General features: G+C 41.5%; 1 protein-coding gene and 1 long non-coding RNA gene across 4 annotated transcripts in view; one reads left to right on the plus strand and one right to left on the minus strand.

Annotated features, from left to right (window-relative positions):
• The first annotated feature begins 532 nt into the window (after nucleotides 1-532).
• LOC140406182 (poly [ADP-ribose] polymerase tankyrase-1) overlaps nucleotides 533-25,143 on the plus strand; it is a 200,893-nt gene continuing 176,282 nt past the window's right edge. For both annotated transcript variants that reach the window (XM_072494321.1, XM_072494322.1), the window contains exons 1-2: nucleotides 533-892; nucleotides 19,352-19,576. In XM_072494321.1, the coding sequence (XP_072350422.1) occupies nucleotides 562-892; nucleotides 19,352-19,576 (556 nt within the window). In that variant the 5' untranslated portion in view covers nucleotides 533-561. The remainder of the gene's footprint in view (nucleotides 893-19,351; nucleotides 19,577-25,143) is intronic.
• Nucleotides 5,106-21,247, minus strand: LOC140406183 (uncharacterized). 2 transcript variants are annotated; one of them, XR_011939067.1, is made up of 3 exons: nucleotides 21,169-21,247; nucleotides 14,380-14,575; nucleotides 5,106-5,503 (listed from the first exon to the last, which is right to left on the minus strand). It is a non-coding gene; the product is annotated as an uncharacterized lncRNA (long non-coding RNA). The 2 variants fall into 2 exon arrangements; XR_011939068.1 differs by lacking the exon at nucleotides 14,380-14,575.

The raw sequence follows: 25,143 nt of genomic DNA on the forward strand, positions 1-25,143 counted from the left end.
TGATGATGATTCATCAGACACATTTACAAGGGGAACTGGACTGTTATCTGAAAAGGAAGAATGTGCAGGGTTACATGGAGAAAGCGGGGGAATGGCACGAAGTTAATTTTTCATTTGATGGGCTGGAGCAGACATGATGGGCAGAATGGCCGCCTGCATAGCAACAGCAATATGATTCTATCAGCCAATCGGAGCGCTGGATGGAACGGCCAATCAACGCACTGAACGAACGAGCAGGGCGGGCAGCCACAAGCCGTCCCCAGTGACTGAAGGGTGAGGGGAGGATAAACCCCGCCGCCAGGTGGCGATCCGCGCGCGCGCCCCCTTCGCCAGGCGGCGTTCTGGGCGCGCGCCTCTCTCTCACCAGGCGACGTACGACGTGCGCGCACCCCTCATTCGTCAGGTGGCGTACGTACGACGCGCTCTCCTTGGCCAGGTGGCGTATCGCGCGTGCGCGCCCCGCGGGGGTGATGGGCGAACGCGCGCTCCCGCCCGGGGTCGGCGTGCCCGTTCCCTGCGTCTCAGTGACGTCAGGCGGCGTTGCTGCAGTGACGGTGGAAGATGGCGGCGCGGCGGAGTCTGCTCTCTCCGAGCGCCTCAGATCCCGGGCCGACCTCGACAGCGGCTCCGACCACCGATAGGCCCGATTCACCAGGATTCACTGGCGGTAACGCCACTCCGCCGGGTTCTGGGGCGGCGGTGCCGCCGCCACCAACTGGAGGTGGTGGTGGAGGAGGGGCAGGGGCGGCGGTGGTGAGTGACTCGGGCCGCGAGCTGTTCGAGGCCTGCAGGAACGGCGACGTTGTGCGGGTGAAGCGACTGGTGGATTCGGGCAATGTGAACGCCAAGGACATGGCCGGCAGGAAATCCACGCCGCTGCACTTCGCCGCAGGTACGTAACCCCATTTAGCGGTAGCTCGGCCGATTAGAGCAGAGGAGCGGGCGTCCATCTCCCGATGTTGACGGGAGCCCGGGACTGAGGTGGAGTCAAAACAACGCAGCGCCTGTGGAATGCGAGGAGGGGTGGGAGGGAGGGGATGTGAATGTTGCCGTGGGCTAGAGAAGAGCGCTAACGGGGATCACCAGAATTAGCGGCCGCGAATGTCGGCATCTGTTGCTACATTCCATGTATTTAAAAATGATAGTCCCATGCAAACCTTTACCATCTATCGTGTGGCAGGAAATCATGTTATTTAAATGGACATAATCTTCATAGAGATCGGGAGCTCGAGAAAATGTTGGGGAGAATGGTACGGGGAGGATAAAGCTTCTGTTGTGGTGATGTAAACAATAGTTTCGTTATTGGGTCACTTGTAAAGGGAGGGCGGTTGTGCTGAAATTTTGTTGCACACAATTGTCTTTCCTCCAATGAAAGCAGTTTCTCAATATCGGTACAGATGAAAATAATGGGCAAGACCAGCTGATCCAAGCCTGCGTCACGCTCATAATGGATGGGACAACTTCCTACCCCCAGAATCTTCTGGTTTAATTATCTAACGATATCGGAGAGGAACTTTCCAGTGATTTCTCTCCCCATCCACCCTATTGCTTCTCTTGGGATATTACAGAAGCAGACAAGTCAAGGTCCAACAAGGGAAGATTTACTCTGGAAGTTTCTTCTCTGATCACTTCAGGTAGCCAAAACCAGCCCAGAAGATCTATCAGGATAGATAGGTACCTGATTAATAAGGGGATCAGGGGTTATGGGGAGAAGGCAGGAGAATGAGGGTGAAGAACATAACACACATGATCGAATGGTGGAACAGACTCGATGGGCCGAATGGCCTAATTCTGCTCCTATGCGTTATGGTCTTATGTGCCACGTGATATCTGTAACACCACTTGCCTTCTTTATGAGGTGTTCTCAACCCATTCAAGAACCTTTTTTTGGATGGTAACTCCTTTGTCGCCTGCATTTGATGTTGTAGTTTTTCATTGTTTAGGACCCACTCCCCAATTACTGAAATTTAAAGCCCAAACTTTCTTAAACGTCTACCTGATCCAGCTTGTCACTCTTACTCTTCTCAACTGTGCTGCAGTGAGCTGTGGTCCTTGGGTTTCTCAAATGTTAAATTCCAGAAATAACTCTTATTGGGTAAAGCTGCTGAGTTTGTGCTACCCACTGAAATGAAAGAACTTGGATATGATGTGGTTAATATTTGTACAGTTTTAAGAACACCATCAGGTGCAACTATTCCCCCCCCCCCCCCCCCCCCCACACACACACAAAATAAGGTTTTGAAAAACAATGACTTATGTGGAACTTTGTTATACTATTTCTACAGTACAACAGATCTCTTCTAAAACAAAATGCTGGAAAATCCCAGCAGGTCTGACAGCATCTGGAGAGAGAACAGGCCTAACGTTTTGAGTCTGGATGACTCTTTGAGGATGAGATTTATACTGTTGGGGGATGGAACAGGATAGAGGGCCAGCGATATGTGGAGGCCAGAGAGAGATTGATAAAGGTGTTGTGGACAAAAAGACAAAGGGAATGTAATGGTGGTCGTCAGAAGGGTGATGATTGTGGCCATTGCAATCAGATATGTTAATGGCAGAGCAAAACAAAGGTAAGCATGTGTCAAAGGACAACCTGGAACAGGGCCCTAGTGGAGTTGGGGTAGGGGAGATGGTGGCAAGGGGAAAGCAGGATGAAAAGGGCAATGAGAAAATGAAGCAATGGAAAAAATCAAAATAAATTGATAGAAGTAAAAATGGGGTGAAGGTAAAAGAGAGAGAGTTCAGTCTGAAGTTGTTGAACTCCATGTTGAGTCCGGAAGTCTGCAACATGCCTAACTGGAGATGAGATGCTGTCCCTAAAGTTTGCATTGGGATTTAGATTTCACCTAAAGTTGCTTTTTGGATGGGTTGAAGTGTGGGTAAACCAGCTTTTCAACAGGTGCATGAAATCCAATAAAAATAACTAACACTGAGATACTAAATTGTATCATATTTTCTGACGGGCTTTTTAAAAGTGTTAAATTCAAAAGTAGAAAAACTGCCTGAAATGATTTTGACTGCAGAACAAAATGATCAAGTGCTTCATGAGGCATGATGCACAAAGGTGCAGTGTACCAAATGGTTGTTTAGCATGTCAGCATTTCTAGGATTTCTTTGGGGTGGCTAGAGAACATGTAGAACAGCTGGCCCCAAGGTTACATGTGGGATGGATTAATGTTTTCTTAGATTTTTGTATTTTTGAGCATGGAGGGAAAGGAATCCGAACATATTTATTCATAAATTAAGTGGAAGATGGACTGCTGTCTATGGTAGGGTTGAAAAAATTATGCTGATTGATAACTGGCTTTTTCTAGATTCTTTACAGAGTGTAATGTGTTTTCTGGATTAATGTAAGAAGTTTGATAAAGGTGAGGTCCCTTTCTAGAAGATTGATAAATGGTTTGGGTTATAAAATAGTAAAAGTGCTCCCCTGAGTGCTTCAGTTCCGTTAATTAGAATAAGACATTTTTAAAAAATACAGTGAACCACCTCAATACTAAACATGTCCTGCAAAAGCAACATTGTTAAAATATTAAAAAGCAAAATATTGTAGATGCTGGAGATCTGAAATAAAAACAAAGTTCTGGAAAAACTCAGAAGTCTGTCAGTCTCTGCGGAATGAGAACCTGAGTTAACCCTTTGAGTCCACTTTGGACTCAAAACATTAACTTCTCTCTGTACAAATACTCCAAACCTGCTGAGCCTTTCCAGAACCACCTGCTTTTATTAAAATGCTGTCCAGCTTTTGATACCAAGTAAGAAATGAATAAATTTGAGATGTAACTTGGTTTTGGAATGTTCACTATTCCACTGTACATCCAAGCAATTCTACTGACATTTTTAATTTAAATTTTGCCTCAAGTCAGAAAGTAATGGTAATTTAAGCCATTCTATGTTTTTTTTTGTTGAAAACCGTCTCCCTTTCAATTATCAGTGGAGAGGTGTTATTAAATGTGATTTTATGCAACAAGCTAATTTATGGATATTTTTGGTATATGCAGACCACACCACAAGTCAGTAATTTTAATTGTTGGGCCTGGTTTAATATTGGATTGGAGTTAACTATTTGTGCTTATATTATTTGTTGCAATAGTTCTACCTTTTTAGATTGAATATGACTTGAGATTTGGTTGAATAAGAGGTTATTTTCTGATTTTTGCTGCTGGCAACAGCTAACTAAAATACTCATGAGAATTGAATATTGAATTCAAATAAACTTTTTTGTTTGGAAGGTGTTACTTTGAGGCGAGATTGAATGCTTGAAGATTATATTTCACTTCAAATTTCTTTACCTTCATTTTTATCATGCTGATACAAATTTGAAATTGTACATTTACTCTTCGCTTAGTGTTTAGAATCAAGTGGGCCTATGACTTGAAACATTCTGCCATTCAGTAGAAGTCAAAGATGTCTTGTGTGATTTTATTGCTAGATTTGATCTTGATCAGCCTCTGGCTGAAGCTGTTATATAGTCTAAAAAACAGTTGTACCATTGAAGTGAGTTCTTATTTTTCAGTCTCCCCATGTTTCTTCACAAATTTTGATGCTACCATATAAAATATAAATTTAACAAGAAATACTTTAATTATCAGGCCAACTGGAGTAAAATTAATTTTGGCAGCTTTAGACATGTTTATGAAATACTGAATATTTCACAACTTAAGATACAGATTAGCCACGATCGAGTAGAATGGAAGAACCAGTTCCAGGGACTGAATAGACTTTTCCTGTTTCTATGTAATTGTAACAGCTAAAACAATTTCGGTGGAACAATTATTCTGTGGGTGGCATGGTAGCACAGTGGTTAGCATTGTTGCTTCACAGCACCAGGGACCCGGATTCGATTCCCGGCTTGGGTCACTGTCTGTCCAGAGTCTGCATGTTCTCCCCGTGTTTGCGTGGGTTTCCTCCAGGTGCTCCAGTTTCATCCCACAAAATCCCAAAAGATGTGCTTGTTAGATGAATTGGACGTTCTGAATTTTCCCTCACTGTACCTGAACAGGCGCCAGAGTGTGGGGACTAGGGGATTTTCACAGTACATTCATTGCAGTGTTAATGTAAGTCTACTTGTGACACTAATAAAGATTATTATTATATGTCTGATGTAAATTTACAAGGATTTACTTTGGGATAGAAAATGAGAAAGTATATGATTTTTTTTGTACATTGTATACTTTAAAGTCAAAGTCCACATCAAAGTCAACATCAGCTTCATGTTAGAATAATAGTGTCTGCAGGTCCAGAATGATTTTTAAATGGATAATGAGTTTTAAGTGGAAATTGTGAGGTAAGAGGCATTTGGGGATTGAATGTTCACTCACAGCCGCGAGGGGGATATATTGACAGCTGTTCTCAAACACCTCATCACGTCCAGATGCAAAGTTCTTGGCTTCCTCTTGTTCGTGAGAAGAGCTGTTCACGCTTTGGAGACATCCATATGCCTCAGCTTGTTTCTTTTTCTAAAGTAGTAATGTTCAACCATCTCTTCCAGAATTCTGAATTTCTGCAAGTTGATAGAATAAAGAAGAATGTAGCAAGGCGAGATGAACTCTTTGGAAGAACTATCCAATTAGTCCCATTTCTTTGCTGCAAACTTACCCATTCAAGTTTTAAAAAAAATGTGTTTATGGGACGTGGGTGTTGCAAGCTGTGCCAGCATTTATTAACAATCCCTAATTGCCCTTGAGGGGGCAATTAACAGTCAACCACATTGTTGTGGGTCTGGAGTCACATGCAGGCCAGACCAGGTAAGGATGACAGATTTCCTTCCTTAAAGGACATCAGTGAACCAGATGGGTTTTTATGACAATCAACAATGGTTTCACGGCCATCATTAGACTTTTAATTCAGATTTTTATTGAGTTCAAATTTCACCATCTGCAGTGGTGGGATTTGAACCTGGGTGCCCAGAGCATTACACTGCATCTCTGGTTTACTAGTCCAGTGACAATACCACTACGCCATTGCTTCCCTAAATTAATTTTGAAGTCCCTAAGTTACTTTTGAAGTTTATGGTTGAGGAATTTTAATACTAAAGGTTAAAAGCTTTCCTTTTGTTTTCAATCCAAGGATGTGTTTGGGTGATATCATTCCACAGGGGCACAGTGGTTAGCACTGCTGCCTCACCGAGCCAGGGATCCGGGTTCGACTCTGGCATTGGGTGACTGTGTAGAGCTTGCACATTCTCCCTATGTCTGTGTGCGTTTCCTCCCAGTGGTCTGGTTTCCTCCCACAGTCCAAAGATGTGCAGGTTTAGTGGATTGCTTGGGATTGCAGGGGAGTAGGCCGAGGTAGCGTGCTCTTTTTGAGGGTTGGCACAGATTCGATGGGCCATTGGCCTCCTTCTGCACTGTATTCTATGGAATTTAGGACTGGAACAGATTACATGAGGTGTAGTGTATAAAAGTAGGAATCTGTTTTCATTATTGTTAATAGGCTAATTGTGATTCCAAAAGATATTGAAATTAAATCTTCATCCTTCATGTTGAAGTTTGTAAACTTGGGAGTGAGTAGAGTTAGTTTTTGCCTTTATCCTGAACTGCGTGTTCAGTTGTCCCGGATATTTGCCAATGTTGTTCTATTGGGGTGGCGAGAAATTGGCCAGTGGGGGTGTTTAGTTTAAAAATAAACTTATTCTCCCAGCAGGGAACTGCCTAGTTTCAGCTCAGTTCTCTAAGCCATGCATAGGACCAGTAACTTGCTGTACATGGTAGTTTTCAAATGCCAATCCATGCTCTGCATTGCTGTGACATAGTAGTGGAGCTCATGATAAACTATCTTGGTGGCATCTATTAGAGCAGAGCTGTTGCCCGAATTTATTCAGTTTCAAGTTGCATTGTAGCATTTCATTTTGCCATTCGCCTAAAAAGCGCATGTGAGAGTCATTGAGTGCAATTATTTTTCATTATACGTTTTTCATTATAGTGTGAGATCGAAGTAACTAAAATTGTTACTTGTTTTTAAAAAAATTTTTAGAGTACCCAGCACGGTAGCACAAGTGGATGGGCAGCACGGTAGCACAAGTGGAAAGCACTGTGGCTTCACTGCGCCAGGGTCCCAGGTTCGATTCCCCACTGGGTCACTGTCTGTGCGGAGTCTGCACGTTCTCCCCATGTCTGCGTGGGTTTCCTCCGGGTGCTCCGGTTTCCTCCCACAGTGCAAAGACGTGCAAGTTAGGTGGATTGGCCATGATAAATTGTCCTTAGTGACCAAAAAGGTTAGGAGGGGTTATTGGGTTACGGGGATAGGGTGGAAGTCAGGGCTTAAGTGGGTCGGTGCAGACTCGATGGGCCGAATGGCCTCCTGCACTGTATGTTCTATGTTCCATGTACCCAATTCATTTTTCCAGTCCACCTACCCTGCACATCTTTGGGTTGTGGGGCAAAACCCACGCAAACACGGGGAGAATGTGCAAACTCCTCATTGGACCTGGGACCTTGGTGCCGTGAGGCAGCAGCGCTAACCACTGCGCCACCGTGCTGCCCTCCAAAAGTTGATACTTAACCAGATGTTGGATTTATTCTGTTAACTGCTTGATAATTGTAGCGAAAATAAGTTTAGCCTATATAACTATTTAAACATAAATTGAATTTGAGTTTTGAAAAGCCTTTCAAGGCGAGGTAAAGTAGCGTAATGGTTATATTACTGGGCTAGTAATCCAGAGGCCTGGACTCATGATCTGGAGAGATAAGGTCAAATCCCACCAGCTGGGGAATTTAAATTCAATTAAGTAAATCTGGAGTAAAAATCTATCAGTAATGGTGTCCGTGAAATGACCAAATTGCTGTAAGAACCCATTTGGTTCATGAGTAACTTTTAGGGAACGGTATAATGCTGTCCTTGTGCACCCTGGCCTAAATTTCGCTCCAGACCCACAGTAATGTGTGGACCTTTAACAGTCCTCTGAAATTGTCTAGCAAGCCACTCCTGTGGCTCACCACCACCTTCTCAAGGTTAGGCATGGGCAATAAATGGCAGTCTTCCTGGCAAACCCATATCCCTAGAATAAATGTTAAAAAGATTTTTTAATGCTTGAGAAATGTGTTGGGATAGCATATATTGTTACATGTTGGATGATCTAAGCTCATATAGAATGAAGTGTTGGGACCAATTTTGGTACATGACGTGTGCATTTGTTTTTTCATTTGTATCTGATGTTAATGTAAAATGTTTGAGCAGTATGTTCAATTATAGCTTCCATATTACAAAAAGGATAAGGATTTCTGAAGATGCAAAAATGATTTCCAAGGATGTTACTAAAACACAGGGTAATTATCAGGGAAAACTGAACAGGTTGGATTTTTTTCAATAGATGAGGAATGCGGAGAGGCAACCTGATAGAGATCTTAAATTTATGAAAGGGATTGATAGGGCAGATAAAGAAAAGGTGTTTCGACTATTGGATTGTCTAAAACGAAAAAAGATAAATGTGACATAGTCATCAATAAATCCAAAAAGGAATTCAGGAAAACCTTTTGTGCTTTCAATGCAGATCTAGATCGTAAAAGCAGTTGAGATGATTAGCATCTATTTAAGGGGAAGCCATAAAAGTACATAGGGGAGAATGGCAGAGAAGGATATGCTAATAGAGTGAGATGAAGTAAGGTAGGAGGACCAACAGACATTGAATTAGGAGCAGGAGTAGGCCATAGTGGGCAGCACGGTAGCACAGTGGTTAGCACAGCTCCAGGGTCCCAGGTTCGATTCCTGGCTTGGGTCACTGTCTGTGCGGTGTCTGCATGTTCTCCCCGTGTCCATGGGTTTCCTCCGAGTGCTCCGGTTTCCTCCACAGTCCAAAGATGTGCGGGTTAGGTGGATTGGCTGTGCTAAATTGCCCTTAGTGTCCCAAAAAGTTAGTTGGGTTACGGGGTTTGGGTGGAGGTGTGGGCGTGGGTAGGGTGCTCTTTCCAAGGGCCGGTGCAGACTTGATGGACCGAATGGCCTCCTGCACTGTAAATTCTATGATATGGTCAATTGAGCCTGCTCTGCCAGTCAATGAGATCATGAATAAGACCATAAGACATAGGAGCGGAAGTAAGGCCATTCGGCCCATCGAGTCCACTCCACCATTCAATCATGGCTGATTTCAACTCCATTTACCCGCTCTCTCTCCATGGCACTTAATTCCTCGAGAAATCAAGAATTTATCAACTTCTGTCTTAAAGACACTCAACGTCCCGGCCTCCACCGCCCTTTGTGGCAATGAATTCCACAGACCCACCACTCTGGCTGAAGAAATTTCTCCTTATCTCTGTTCTAAAGTGACTCCCTTTTATTCTAAGGCTGTGCCCCCAGGTTCTAGTCTCCCCTGCTAATGGAAACAACTTCCCTACGTCCACCCTATCTTGTAAGTTTCTATTAGATCTCCCCTCAACCTCCTAAACTCCAATGAATATAATCCCAGGATCCTCAGACGTTTATCGTATGTTAGGCCTGCCATTCCTGGGATCATCCGTGTGAATCTCCGCTGGACCCGCTCCAGTGCCAGTATGTCCTTCCTGAGGTGTGGGGCAGTATTCTAAATGGGGCCTAACTAGTGCTTTATAAAGCTTCAGAAGTACATCCCTGCTTTTATATTCCAAGCCTCTTGTGATAAATGACAACATTGCATTTGCTTTCTTAATTACAGACTCAACCTGCAAGTTTACCTTTAGAGAATCCTGGACTAGGACTCCCAAGTCCCTTTGCACTTCAGCATTATGAATTTTGTCACCGTTTAGAAAATAGTCCACGCCTCTATTCTTTTTTCCAAAATGCAAGACCTCGCACTTGCCCACGTTGAATTTCATCAGCCATTTCTTGGACCACTCTCCTAAACTGTCTAAATCTTTCTGCAGCCTCCCCACCGCCTCAATACTACCTGCCCCTCCACCTATTTTTGTATCACCGGCAAACTTAGCCAGAATGCCCCCAGTCCCGTCATCTAGATCGTTAATATATAAAGAGAACAGCTGTGGCCCCAACACTGAACCCTGCGGGACACCACTCATCACCGGTTGCCATTCCGAAAAGAACCTTTTATCCCAACTCTCTGCCTTCTGCCTGACAGCCAATTGTCAATCCATGTTAGTACCTTGCCTCGAATATCATGGGCCCTTATTTCACTCAGCAGTGAAGCCACAGTGCTATCCACTTGTGCTGCCCATCCACTTGTGCTACCGTGCTGGGTACTCTAAATTTATTTAAAAAAACAAGTATCAACTTTTGTGACTTCGATCTCACACTATAATCTATTCATTACTCCTTTTATCCCAAAGTTCCAATTTGTGGTGGGGTGGGAGGGTTGCATTATAGTTAGGATATGTATCCTCTTGCCCTTAGTAACAAGCACGGCTGAATTTGTTTATGGTTAGTGATCATCGTCTGAAGCAGACAAAGCATGTGCAATAATAGCAAGGTCTGTGGGGGTCTCAAGGTGATGTTTGCCTGTGTGGCCCTGAGGACTTCTGTGCAAGGAGTTTAAAAAAAAATGTAAAAAAAAGATCAACATCAAGCTCTATTTTAACATGTTGCAGCACGTCTAATACCAATTTCAGGTTTTATTTCTCTGAATCAAAGTTGACACAGCCTTCTCTGATTTTCCTCTGAATGTACAGAATTGTGTGTTCTCATGGTCTTGAGGCTATTGCTGTACAAGGCTGGAGCCGTTTCCTGGAGAACATGAATACCCATCCATTGCACGGACACTGTTGGCCAGTTTAGTCCTGCTAACATGACCTGACATTGCATGCACTCTTCATTGAGCTAGGGCATTAGTGATCTATCTGATCATGATTAAAGGATGGCTATCTGGTCATGATTAAAGGATAGGTGATTGAATCAAGGACTTGTGATGTGATAATGTTGACCTTTGCACTGATTATAATGGCCACTTGAACCCTGATGTTAAACAGCAGCCTGAATGTTTGCAGTTTATACGTTTTTTTTTTCTAGGTGGCTTTGTTCATTTTCCGATGGCAGCAGTTTCTTTGGCACTAGTTTCTTTGCTCAATGACTGTTCAGGGTTCATACCGTGATAGCATTTAATGTAAGTTAAATATTAAGACAGCATAGGGTTATGTTTTGGTTGATTGCAAGAATGTTGCTGGATGATGGTACTTGAATGAATAGGCTGCATTTTAAAAGGGAGAATCAGTCAATACATGATTCAAGTCTGCCTTTAGTATTACATTGTTCTTATGGAAAGAATTTTATGACATGATTTCACACATGACAGAAATCATAGAATCCCTGCAGTGCAGAAGGAGGCCATTCGGCCCATCGAGCCTGCACCAACCCTCCGAAGAAGTACCCCACCTATCCTTTAGCCACTAAGGGGCAACTTAGCATGGCCAATCCACCTAGCCAGCACATCTTTGGCTGTGGGAGGAAACCAGATCATCCGTAGGAGACCAATGCAGACACTGGGCGAATGTGCAAATTCTACAGGTCAGAATCAAACCCGGGTTCCTGGTTCTGTGAGGCAGTAGTGCTAACCACTGTGCCACCATGCCATGTGAATGCTATGAAGCTTTAGAGAATTTAAAACAACTACTTGTGCATATATTTGTAATCTATATGCTATACTTTTTAACTGTTGAGGCAAAAGGGCTAAAGGAATAATTCTCAAGTGTATTGCCTAGATGACTGAAGACAGGACTGCCAATGTGAGATGAAGTGAGAGTGGGATATGTACAAGATGACAAGTTAAGTTTGGAAGTGGAAAATAGAGCTGGAGGAGGTTACAGATATCAGGAAGTGATTTCAGTATGGATATGACATTTTAAAATTTGAAATGCTGGGACCTGGGAGACAATCTAGGTCACCAAAAGAGGTAATGGGTGAGCAGGATTTGTTATGGGATAGGATACAGAAAGCAAAACTTTTGATGAGCTGAAGCTTGTGAAAGATGCAAAGCTGAGGCCAGCAGAGGAGCATTGGATTATTCATGTTTGGAGATGACAATAGATTGTGTAAGAGCAAGAAAAACTGAATTGAAGGTTGAAATCAAAGAGGATGAGAAGTTGCTCCGAGCAGATATCCAGGTGAAAAGCTTGAGGTAAGAGAAGTTATGGTAGACGGAGTGTTTAAAGGATAAGTATGAAGAGTACTTCGAGGAGGAAAAAAGTACCAACAAACTAGGGCTACAAACCAGATTATAATTTGTCACCGGCAATTTGGCCAGGGCAGCTACTGTAAACTAACCAAGCAGAAGGCCTCACTAAGGGGCTTAATGCCAGTGCCTGTTTTTCAATCACGGATAGAATGTTAATCCAGTCATTCATAATAATTGTTCTTGAAGGCATAGATATTTTGCAGTGATATGAGGAGCAGGGAATGTTTTCCCTTCGCAAAGTTTGAGGGATCACTGGTGTATGGGTGGGATGTGCGATGGAAAGTGGGCTGGCAAGAATAGTCTCACAGTATGTTTGGTGGAATAATCAGCAAGAGATTCCAATGGTGAAACAGTTCCAGTTGCTCCTCAAAAGGAGAACTGGCCAGTATGATTCTGAAATTACATTTTTCACTTTTAGTGAGAAGTGCCACCTGTTGCATTATGTCAGAATAAATGATTGAAGTTGGTCTATGGACCATTTCATCCTTCATGTAAGAGAAATTGAAATTCATAGAATAGAAAGTTAATATTGCAACAAAATTTGAAATATAGAATGTTAGTACTGTGTGAATATTGAAGAGAAACAACATTGTTTTTCATTTTATCGTGTGAATAAAGCCCAGCTGAATTATTTCTGATGGAGTTACATGGTGAACAGAAATTCAAATGTTATCCTGATGATGCGTATAGATATTATCACCAATTCTCATTGTAAGTCTAGTGTCATTTTTAACTTCCAAGGCTTTGTTCTCATAGCAAACTGCCTGTTGCTAAAAATTTTGGGCTTAGCTTTTAGCCTCTAAAGGAGCCAATAGACTAAGTCAAAGGTTCAAACATTCTGATGGAAATTCACAAGCCATTTAAAAAAAAAAATTTAGTGTACCAAATTCTTTTCTTTCCAATTAAGGGGCAATTTAGCATGGCCAATTCACCTACCCTGCACATCTTTTTGGGTTGTGGGGGTGAGACCCACACAGACACGGAGAGAATGTGCCAACTCTACACGGATAGGGATCAAACCCGGGGTCCTTGGCTCCGTGAGGCAGCAGTGCTAGCCACTGTGCTGCCCATAAGCAAGGTCACAAACCTAATGCACAGATAGTACCTAATACCTGAGTATTTTCAGCATATTGATGGTAAAATAGGTGCCACTCCCAACTAGTATATACTGTGTATAAAATTAATCATATCTTAATCGTATTAATCTTTTTCTTGCCCTGTAAATTTTGATTCCATGGGTGTTAGCTATTCATCGACCTGAAAGTTCTGTTTCTCACTCTGCAGGTGCTGCCTGACTTGTATATTTCCAGCATTTTTTTGTTTTTATTTAAGGCATTTTGTTTGAGTGTTTTATCGTTTCATAAAATAATTTGGAGCTTTGAAGCCTGCTGCATACATTTCTCAGAAGTTAATGTTCTGCTTCCTAATTTCTTCAATTCGGTCATGGTCATGGGTGTTCACCTCCACCGAGCAATTTATTTGCATCTTCAGCTCCTAATGCTTCTTATCATTGGGGACAATAACTAATACCAGATCCTCCTGTTTGGCTTCACATCTGTCCGCAGGATATTCACACAAAATCTGGAGATAACTTTTCTTCCTTATTTATCACCTCCGAACCTTCCATATTCTTGAACCTTGGAGCTTGCAGCTTAAGTATCTACAGTTGGCTGGTCAGTGCCTTGTTGAACAGTTTTGTGAATTCTTCCTGGCAAGAGTGAGTGTGAGGGGTTGTGGCATCCTGTTATCAAATGATTTCAGTTATATCAGTTGAATACTATATATGTTTTAAGTCCAATATTTGTGGTCACTATTTTGTTACCATGTTAGGGGCTCTTTAAATAATGAACCCAAAATATCTCATCTTTATCATCAATGTCCGTAACTTTTATACTTTTTAACATAGGAAAACACCCCTGGGTGCTCCCCAGGGCATTGTCTAACAACATTTGACACTGAGCCAGATAATGAGATGTGGGAAGCTGACTAAAAGTATTGTCAATAGGTAGGTTTACAGGAGAGAAATAAGAGTCATGAGAAGTGGAGAGGTTTAGGAAGGGAATTCTAGAGCCTAGAGCATTGGCATGAAGCCGAGGGTGTTCAGAAAGCCAGAATTGAAAAAGTACAGATACCTTGGAGTGTATTAGTGCTGGAGGAGATTACAGACATAGGGTGGGGAGTTGTGAAAACAAGGATGAAAATGCTTACATTCAAGGATGAGAACTTTTGGCAGAATTCAGTCTTTTGGACTATGGGATTCTGCCGTTTTAAATGTTTTTTCTGACCTTAGCTTTCCCTCTTCATCATCCTTTTGCTTTGCTGCGGGTGTGCATAATCTGTGCGGGTTTTGTTCTGCTCGTGCCTCATCAGCAATTATTGAATAGTCCTTGCCAGTTTCCTCATAAGGGGAGGTCTGTTGGCCATTACTGGTGGATTTTGTTGTTGTCGAAGCCGAGGATGCAGTAGATGCTTTCTTCAGACCTGGAATACATATGAGTGGGTTTGGATAAAGGGTTTCAGCCTGCCCTGAACACTAAACTGTTGAATTGGAGAAGGGCCCCAGTAGCCCAAGCCATGTGCTGGTCTGTTCATGTTGATGGTTAAGTGAAGGAGTGCAGCCCACTCTCATCACATTAATATCACTGTTACTTTGGTAGGGTTCTTCTTTTGTTCCTTATGTAATGAGGTACCTGGAAAGTCAACATCCTGGCCAGATCAGGTGGTGGTTAGATGTCAGGGATGATTTACCTTTGTCATTGTCACATGATGTGTGATTTTGATATTTATTTCTGTATTATGGCAGGATGGAAACCAAGTTGGTGGAATTCAAACATAGACTTCTGTTGAAAATACCCATGCATTTGAAAGGTGACAACATGGTCAAGAACTTTGGAGAGACAAGGGAGTTTGGAGATGAAGTAGTCGTTTGCAAGGGTGGAGGGGTGAAGGATTTTTTTATGAGGAGAGAGGTGATGATGGCAGGTTTGAAGAGGTACTTGAGGAGAGAGGACCATTGATGATATCCACTAACATATTCTGTTTTGTGGGAATAGAGCAAGATACAAATGACCTAGCAGCAAGCTTAAACCTCAAAAACCACAAGTATTATCTTTGGTCTTTGTTCAAAGCTGGCAAGTCATTGTGATTTTTTTTTTTTACTACCGCTCGTTTGATCTGTTTTTTAGCAGTTAGCAGGGTTTTACTCCTCAACCAACTCGGCAGAATCATCTTGATTTAGTGCTTATCCAGCAAAGGCAATGCAGCAACTGGCACTGGCACAGCCCCACAGCAGTTGATGATTCACTTGCCGGTGACTCATGTTATTGTGTTACTAAAAATAAATCTCTTTGTAGGCACAAACAACTAGCTGCAGTTGCTCAAGAATTTTATGAAAACTGGATTTGTTCCCGTGAGAATAAATATTTCTGTCTTCCCTCTTTCCTCTGATTCCCAAAATATTTTAAAGGGCAGAGAGCGTAACCAAGACCATTAGATTTTTTGACACTCATACAAAAAATGAATTGTGGATTTGGCAACTGTAAGCCAGTCTGCCCAATTATAGGGAATAGTAGCCCTTTATTATGGACAAGGCTACTGGTTTTATTGAGAAATCTAACTGAATATTGTATTGCGATTCTGAATGTCAGTAAATATCTTGTTAACCTATGTATTAAAAATAATGGAATTTACGTTCTTTAATCACTGGAATAGAGTGATCATTTTGTTGGTCTTAACTTCTCTCATTGTACTAAATGCTGACCATGTGAACTTGCTATCATGCTGCAGGGACAGCTGACCGTGATTGCAGCATATGCTTTATCCGAACTGGCGGGCTCCCTTTGGCATTTTGAAAAGGGCTGATAACTTGTCAGGTGTGTTAGAGAATGGTTTGTAAAAACCTTGTAATTAAGCCGTTCAATACAGGAAAAAAAAGATTCAAAAAGAATGGTCAAATTCTGAAAGACCATCTAAAGTCAGATAACGTGGTTGGTTGAACCACGTGGCTAGTTGGTGTTGGGTTTAAATCCCAGGAGGAGTCACGAGCATGTCATCTTTCTGAGAGATAAAATAATCTCCATATTTTAGGATGTTAGGTGGGAATAGGAAACTCCATGAACTGTGCAAAGGTTTTGTCTAGTTTCATCCAATTGTTTGCTAATAGAAATCAGGACCAGCAGGGCACCCAAGTGGGGAAACCATTTGAAGATTAATCTTTTAAAAAAGTTTAAAAGATTTGAATCCTGCAAAAGAAAATAAGTTAGTTGAGGCTGTAAAAGTGAGTGCAGGCTCGAGGGCAACACTATAGAAGCCTTGACAAGTACTAATGAAAAAAAAAAAAGGAGAAACTGCAAAGACTTTTTTTTAAAAAAGGAAATGCTAGAAACACATGTTAATCTGTAACTAAATTAAATAGGATCATAGAATCCCTGGGCAGGTAGGTTATAATGTTTGGTCATGCATCGGGACAAAAGCAAGCAATTTAGTAAGGTTAGAAAAAAAAGGGTTAAGGAAAGTGAATGAGCTAATAGACCAGTTTTTGACATGATGTTCATGTTAGAAGTACAACAAAGAATCCCTACAATGCAGAAGGAGGCCATTCGGCCCTTCAAGTCTGCACCAAAAGAGCACTCCATCCAGGCCCACTCCCCTGCCCATCCCCACAGACCCTTAACCTAACCTACACATCTTTGGACACTTAAGAAGCAATATAACATGCCAATCCACCTAACCAATGTTAATGTTTAGTCGAAAACAACTGATGTAAAATATCAATGTGGTCCTGTATAAAATGCAAAGGATAAAGAAATTTGCAAGTAGCAGAGAAGTAGTGGGTGAATAGACATGAAAGGTCTCTGTACACAATGTGGTGAAGAGAAAAAAGAGATGTACCAAATAAGAAACAAAGAAATGCAAGTAAAATACGGTGGATCAGCCAGCCATGGGAAAATAAAAAGATTGTGTTGAATTCTGAGTGACGAAGGAGGTGGTAAATAAAACAGGAGACTGATGCCCATAACAGACATGAAATGAATTAATGAGATACAGTCTGTTGGAGACAGAGTAAGAGAGTCATCTATGGTGCAGAAGGAAGCCATTCAACCCATCGAGCTCCTGTGATTCTCTGTAGAACAATCCAGTCATCTTATTTCTCTCAAGTGTCTGAACAATTTCCTTTTGAAATCATTGATCGTCTCTGCTTCCACCACCCTCATAGGCAGTGTGCTCCAGATCATTATAAGTTGACTGCATCAAAAAAGTTCTTCCTCGTAGACCCCATGCACGTCTTGCCCAGATCCCTGAACCTGTGTCTTCTATACCTTGTATTGTCAGCTAATGGGAACAACTTTCTTTGTCTACCTGTCATCTGTCAGATTTCTCCTCAGCACTCGTTGCTTCAAGGAGATCAATCCCAGCTTCTCCAACTTACTTTGTAGCTAATTTTCCTCATCCCTGGTTAAACTCATCAAGAACCCTCATCTTTTAAAAAAATAAATTTAGAGGAGCCAATTCTTTTTTTCCAATTAAGGGGCAATTTAGCATGGTCAATCCACCTACCCTGCACATCTTTGTGGGTTGTGGGGGCGAATCCCACGCAAACACGGGGAGAATGTGCAAACTCCACACGGACAGTGACCCAGAGCCGGGATCGAACCTGGGACCTCGGCACCGTGAGGCTGCAGGGCTAACCCACTGCGCCACCGTGCTGCCCTAGTAATTAGTTTTAAAGTTATCTTCTATTAAAGTCATTAGTACGAAATATATACTGAATCCACATTTTTATCAAGTAACTAATTGCCTTATTTTGAAAAAGTCAGGATTTTGTAGAATGTCCTGGAAATATTGATACGAATTATAAGCTGAAGCAGCTATACTTGCAAAATGGATTGTGTTCACACTTTTTCTCCATTAAAAGATGTATTTGGTGTTTATTTGCACAACAGTCGAATATTGTTGGATCTGCCATCAGTCGAGCTTTGAGAGGCTGACCTCTTCACAAAATAATATTCACAGGAAAACAAATACTGGCCAGTGCTTTCATGGTAAATTGGCCCAAAGTGCAAAATTTAAAAAAAAATCTTTCCGAGTCGTACATTTAGTTTGTTGTTTCAAACTGGGTAAGTTTGAATCTTGAACAGCAGTAGTTGTTTATTTGGAACACATTTGATGAGCATAATGAATATGTTTTGTCATGGGTTGTGCTGCAACATGACCTAAAGGCAGAAGTTGACATCATTACTGCTATTTGTTTGCAGCCTTTTGTGAAAGCAAATGGAAACTGAGAGAATTTAGTAAGCAAACGGAGTATAATATGAGAATCTAGTGAGGGAAATTGTTTAAAAGTAGTGATTATACCTACAATGGTTACACATTTTTTGCCGCTTTAAAGAGGCTGCCTGTTTGCTGTTTCCTTCCCTCTGTATTCCACCAAATGCATATTTCCTGAGTTCACTCTAAATCATATTTCCTTCTTTAAGAAAATATTTTTTCCCCAATTAGTGGCAGTAAACCATGAAAACTTGTGGATTTTGGTTTCTTGGTGCTCCATATTACAATTTCCAATAATTGTGCCAGACACACACTATCTGTATTGGGCTGTTTCCATTGTTTCTCATAATTTGTAATTAATGCTGAAAGTTGAAATATGACTATATGCTTTTGATATAAAATTGATTTATGTCTAGAATTTGTAGTAACTTTGATGATGGGGAAGAGCAGAATATAGTTTATAATACCTCATGCTACATTATATCTGGACTGCTTTTATAATTGCCGTAACCTCTGTAAGGGAGGTTTTGTGTGATCTTTGTAATCTTTTTTTCAAATATGTATAGGGTTACGATGCTATCTAGTTTTGCTCTGTAATGCCCTATGAATATTGATTAATTATCAAGGAAAGGTAGTGCAAAATACACTGATTGCTCACACTTCACGTTAGCCCTCAAATTTGAAACCTGACTTCCTTTTTTTCTGCAAAGTCCAAACAGTTTGGGACTGTCACCCAGGTTTGTTATAATGTAATTGTTTTGATTTTATACCTACCTTGAATTATTTATAATCTGCATAAATTTGCTGAAAGTTCTTGCATTGAAAAGAATATTGCTGATTTGTTTTCAATGCACCCTTGTAATCTAAGGGTTAAAACACTGTAGCGTTGATAACTGAATTCCTTTTGAATGAATATTCCTGAATTAGTTGACAGTTGTGTGATTGTAGTTTGTGGGTAATGCAACCACTGAATTTTACATCTTGTTGCAGGATTTGGCAGGAAGGATGTTGTAGAACATCTGTTACAAAATGGTGCAAATGTTCACGCGCGCGATGATGGCGGCCTGATCCCACTACACAATGCTTGTTCGTTTGGGCACGCGGAAGTTGTCAGTTTGCTGCTGTGTCACGGAGCAGATTCAAACGCTCGAGACAACTGGAATTATACTCCCTTGCATGAGGCAGCGATCAAAGGAAAGATTGATGTCTGCATTGGTAAGTAATTTATACCATGATTTGAAAATGATCCAAGATGAATAGTAAATAGAGACAGTAAATGTTCACATTAAGATGTTTTGAAAGTGACTGAATAGCAGGAAGGCGCAATGCATTTTGATTGACATTTCAAAGATAGATTTGGAAGAGGTAAGGAAGCTCAATGGAGCTCTTTGAAACTCAGCTCAAAATATATTGTGCTATTTTGGAAATTAAGCAATAGAACATAGAACAGTACAGCACAGAACAGGCCATTCGGCCCTCAATGTTGTGCCGAGCCTTGTCCGAAACACGATCAAACTATCCCACTCCCTGTCATTCTGGTGTGCTCCATGTGCCTATCCAATAACTGCTTGAAAGTTCCTAAAGTGTCTGACTCCACTATCACAGCAGGCAGTCCATTCCACACCCTAACCGCTCTGAGTAAAGAACTTACATAGAATTTACAGTGCAGAAGGAGGCCATTCGGCCCATCGAGTCTGCACCGGCTCTTGGAAAGAGCACCCTACCCAAGGTCAACACCTCCACCCTATCCCCATAACCCAATAACCCCACCCAACACTAAGGGCAATTTTGGACACTAAGGACAATTTATCATGGCCAATCCACCTAACCTGCACATCTTTGGACTGTGGGAGGAAACCGGAGCACCCGGGGGAAACCCACGCACACACGGGGAGGATGTGCAGACTCCGCACAGCCAGTGACCCAAGCCGGAATCGAACCTGGGACCCTGGAGCTGTGAAGCAATTGTGCTATTCACAATGCTACCGTGCTGTCCATAACCTCGGACATCCCTCCTATATCTCCCACCCTGAACCTTATAGTTATGCCCCCTTGTAACAGCTACATCCACCCGAGGAAATAGTCTCTGAACGTCCACTCTATCTATCCCCCTCATCATCTTATAAACCTCTATTAAGTCGCCTCTCATCCTCCTCCGCTCCAAAGAGAAAAGCCCTAGCTCCCTCAACCTTTCCTCATAGCTGACCAGAAAAGTTTTTAAAAATGCGAATAATACTAAATCAACGCTGGTTAGATATGTAAAAACAGGCAATTAACTTGGCATGAATTAAGCTGCTATCTTACATAGCATTCTCAATTTGTAATACATAGGGGAAAAAAATGAAAGCATGCAATTTGCAGTGTCTCAAATCTGTGAAGGAGGACAGAAGTACTGAAGACACTGGGTTATTTGGAATGGGGAGGATATGCTACCAAGAAATTCTGAGTTTTGACATTTTTGATGTAGCTTCTATCATTTTGGAGTCCGTTCCAAGTCTGCCTTTAAAGCCAGACATAATTATCTTGGAAAGAATGCAGATACTTTAAACATGAAAATATTTGTAGACCTTGATACAACTTGACAGCATCTGGTTCCTTTTTTTAGGAATTTGGCCCTTGCATGGCAGTTATTTGTGTTGCATGCTGACATTTAACTTTTCTTATCCACTGCCTGCTTTTGCAATTTTTGCCAACAAAAGTTTACACAAATTTAAATTTCTCACACTTGCTCCAATGTTGTCAATGTGGCTTGATTTTTCTTCCAATGCACTATTAAACCAGATGAGTATGAGGAAGAGGTTACTTACTGGTCCTTCGGTAAAGAGCTGGGTAAGGAATTTGGCTGGTCTTTGACACTCAGCTTGCTGCTGTGAGGAACATTTTCACTTGAGTTGCTGTTTTGCTTTTACTGCATTCAACAATTCACACTGCAGTGAAATCACTGATTTTAACCCTGTCAGAATTAATGTTCACATTCCAGCTCTCATGATTGTAATTAACATATTAATCACACTGGTCAACAATTGATTTTAACCACATTACACTTACCAATTTAGTTATACTGCGATTAATTGCTTTGTTTCGCAACTCTATGGCTACAGATCAGTTAGAGTTCATTTGAATCCTCCAGCATCCCCCCCCACCCCCAAAAATAATGGTAATCTGTTCCAACAAACCCCAAAGGCCTTGGTGACTTGAGGGCGATCTTTGCAGCACCAAATATGGAATCTGCACCTATTTCAATTGGCAAATGTCATTTGGTTCATGAGGCTAACTGACAGTGGTTAGAGTCAATGGTTTGAACTTATTTTTTAGCGGAACTTTATTTGGTGTAATTTGGTAAGTATTCTGAATGAAAAAAAGTGAAAGAATTACAAAATGCAATGAATGGGCACAACAAACTTCATCTGAAGCATTTATACAGTTTGCAGTTCATAACCTGCATTCATCCTGTTCCTACTGAACAATTAGTTGCTGTGTGAAACCTCCCTTTCTGTTGGTGTCATGTATTTGTGATTGCATAATTTTGTTTAAATGTGATCAAAAGCGTAAGATTTTAAAATAATTTGCTGCCTGGAGATGTGTGTTCAGTCTATTTGACTCAGGTGACACCTCTGAGTCACAAGGCATTGGTCTCAGTTATGACTCTGGCGTTGGGTCTGGAATCTAGCATTCCCGAGCAGGGCTAAGGGTATGTTGGATTGCTCAAGGTGTTCTCATTGTTTATTACATTATTTCAAGAAGAGAAGGGAGCTATGAACATCAACCCTCCCTTGTCCAACATTGCCAGTAGCAGATTAACTCGTCATTATTTGCAGCATTTTTCTGATTCATAGATTTCATAGAATTTACAGTGCAAGAGGAGGCCATTCAGCCCACCGAGTCTGCACCGGCTCTTGGAAAGAACACCCTATCCAAGCCCACACCTCCACCCTATCCCCATAACCCAGTAACCCAACCCAACACTAAGGGCAATTTTGGACACTAAGGGCAATTTAGCATGGCCAATCCACCTAACCTGCACATCTTTGGACTGTGGGAGGAAACTGGAGCACCCGGAGGAAACCCACGCACACACGGGAAGAACGTGCAGACTCCGCACAGACAGTGACCCAAGCTGGGAATCGAACCTGGGACCCTGGAGCTGTGAAGCAATTGTGCTAACCACTATGCTACCATGCTGCCCTGATTAAAATTGGATGCTGCATTTGTCTGCAGAACAATCGGCCTATTTCAAAAGTAATCCACTGTCATGAGAAATATTGGTAATTTCTGAGATGTGATGAGTTTTGTACATGTCTGTTTCATTTTGTTCACATTTTTGAGATCAATTTAAGTTTTGAATTGCCAATCTACAGAAACATAGTGTTAACTGGTTTAAGCTGATAGCTAATGTCAGAACTAGATTAAATGTTTTAAGCAGTTGTTTGGTGTTAGTATATCGACATACTATGTTTACTGTGAATGCGGAGACTGCAGCAGTTATAATGTGTGAGCATTTAAGCACATTATCTCTCTAGTTTGCATTTCTATTTTTCTTTTCCACTCCCTGTAAAGTACTCATTCTTAAGCTGGAAGAAAGTTGCTCCTGTGAATTCAGACTGGCCAGTTTTGACAGTACTGAATATTGTCGTACTTCATTAACTCTGCCTGATGATCCAGCGAACCATCAGTTTTGACAGTACTGAATATTGTCGTACTTCATTAACTCTACCTGATGTTCTGGGCATGCCCGAAGCTTAGGGGATTCTGACAGGGATTTGCGGATGTCATGCCCAAGGTGCTAAAAACAAGGGTGGCACCGAGTCCAGAGCTGGCGATTTTCGAAATGTCGGAAGATCCGGGAATCCAGGAGGAGAAAGAGGCAGACGTTCTGGCCCTTGCCTCCCTGGTAGCCCGGAGACCGGATATTATTAGCTTGGAAGGACTCAAAGCCCCTAAAGTCGGAGACCTGGCGAACCGACATGGCTAGATTTCTCTGTTTGGAAAAAATCAAGGGTCAATGTTAGGGTTCATTCGGAGGTGGCAGCCGTTCATCGCCTTCTTTGGGGAATATTAACTGTCAGCGGGGGGGGGTTAGTTTTGATTAAGGTATAAGAAAGGTGGGACCTGTGAGGGAGGAAGACGGCCTTTGCACTATGTTTATATTTGTATGTACATTGTTCTCTTGTTATTATAAAACCATAAATACCTCAATAAAATGTTAATATAAAAAAAAACTCTACCTGATGATTCGAACCCTATTGATGAAGAGCGAGGAGAACATGTGCATGACAGTTGCGCTCGACTGCTGTGTGAAGCAACTCACGATGCTTAAATATGCATACTAATTTTAACCTGGTGTTGTTGACTTCAGGTCAAAGAAGCTCATTGTTCACATAAAATGAGAATAGCAGTGTGCCCCCCTCTTTATGCTTTTAAATTCCAACCTCCAAGAGAAATTGTATTTATTTGTTTTCAGATCTTTATTTCTTGCACCTAGTGAAACTCTGGTGACTTACCTTCCAGAGTTGGCGAGCCCTAACTGTAGAAAGCCTGCAATTGAACTTGAACAGTTGCACAGCCAATTCTATATTTTCTAGCAAGATTAACTAAACCATTTGTAGCATTACCAATGCTGTCCTGACAAAGATCAATGACTTTAACACAGAAGAGAGATTATTTCAAGGATATTTATTGTCTTCCAAGTGGTTTGTTTAGGCACTGATCCCCTTTCCTGTCTTCTAAGTGTACATAAATGCATCTGGTGCATTTCTAGCTACTTGAGATACCAATGCTGGAGAAGTAAGTTCTTCACAACAATTTGAAGTATTAAGCATTTGATGAAGTGTTAGAAGTGGTATGTGTTCTTCATTTACAGTGTTCATTTAACACTTAAGGTATTACTCTAAATTGATGAAGAAACGGACATTATCTTAAGTCTGTGCCTAATCAATGTGTATGCCACCTATGTCAAATAATCTCCCCTCATCACTGCATCCCAAGTACCGAACTATTGTCCTATTGATAGTTTAAAAATGTATGGTCAAAATGTGATGGCTTTTGTGCTATAAAACTTATTTTTAAGTAAACAGCATTTTGTCTAGGCCTATGTCCCATCCAAACACTGTTCCCGATATTAGCCAGCACTTTCTGTATTGGTGCTCTCTCAACATCGGATCTGGCCCTTGAAAATTACATTACCGGTTTCGTTAATAAGAGTGAAGGCTGATTTAGCAAAGGTTGCACCTCAAATTGAAAGTTTATGTGGTTGTCCTTTAGATTCGTAGTCTTGATATTACGACAATGATGAGGTCAATCCAATGGCGAGACAGGTTGAAATAAATACCACAGTGAGAAATGATCAAGATGTCGAATCAGTTTGGGTGGAAATAATAAATAGCAAGAGAACAAAGTCACTGGTGGGAGTAGTGTATAGCTTCTGGATCAGCACCTGCACTAAGACAGAGAAATCAAGTAATAATGTAGACTTGTAAAAAAGATACTAAAATAATAGTGGACAATTTTAATTTTCATACAGATCGGACAAATTAAATAGGCAGAAGAAGCATTGAGCATAGGTTCATAGAATGTATTTAGGACATTTTCTTAGAACATTATATTCTGGAACTAGCTAAGGAGCAATTTATTTTATACCTGGTAATGGAACATAGGTTCAGCCCCTCGAGCCTGCTCCATCAGTCATTAAGATCATGGCTGATCTCTTTCTGGTCTCAAATCCACCTCCTTACCTCTTCCCCATATCCCTTTAACCTGTGTTTTTCAAGCAGAAATATATTTAT

Source organism: Scyliorhinus torazame, unplaced genomic scaffold (genome assembly GCF_047496885.1).
Source record: "Scyliorhinus torazame isolate Kashiwa2021f unplaced genomic scaffold, sScyTor2.1 scaffold_339, whole genome shotgun sequence".
NCBI lineage: Eukaryota > Metazoa > Chordata > Chondrichthyes > Carcharhiniformes > Scyliorhinidae > Scyliorhinus > Scyliorhinus torazame.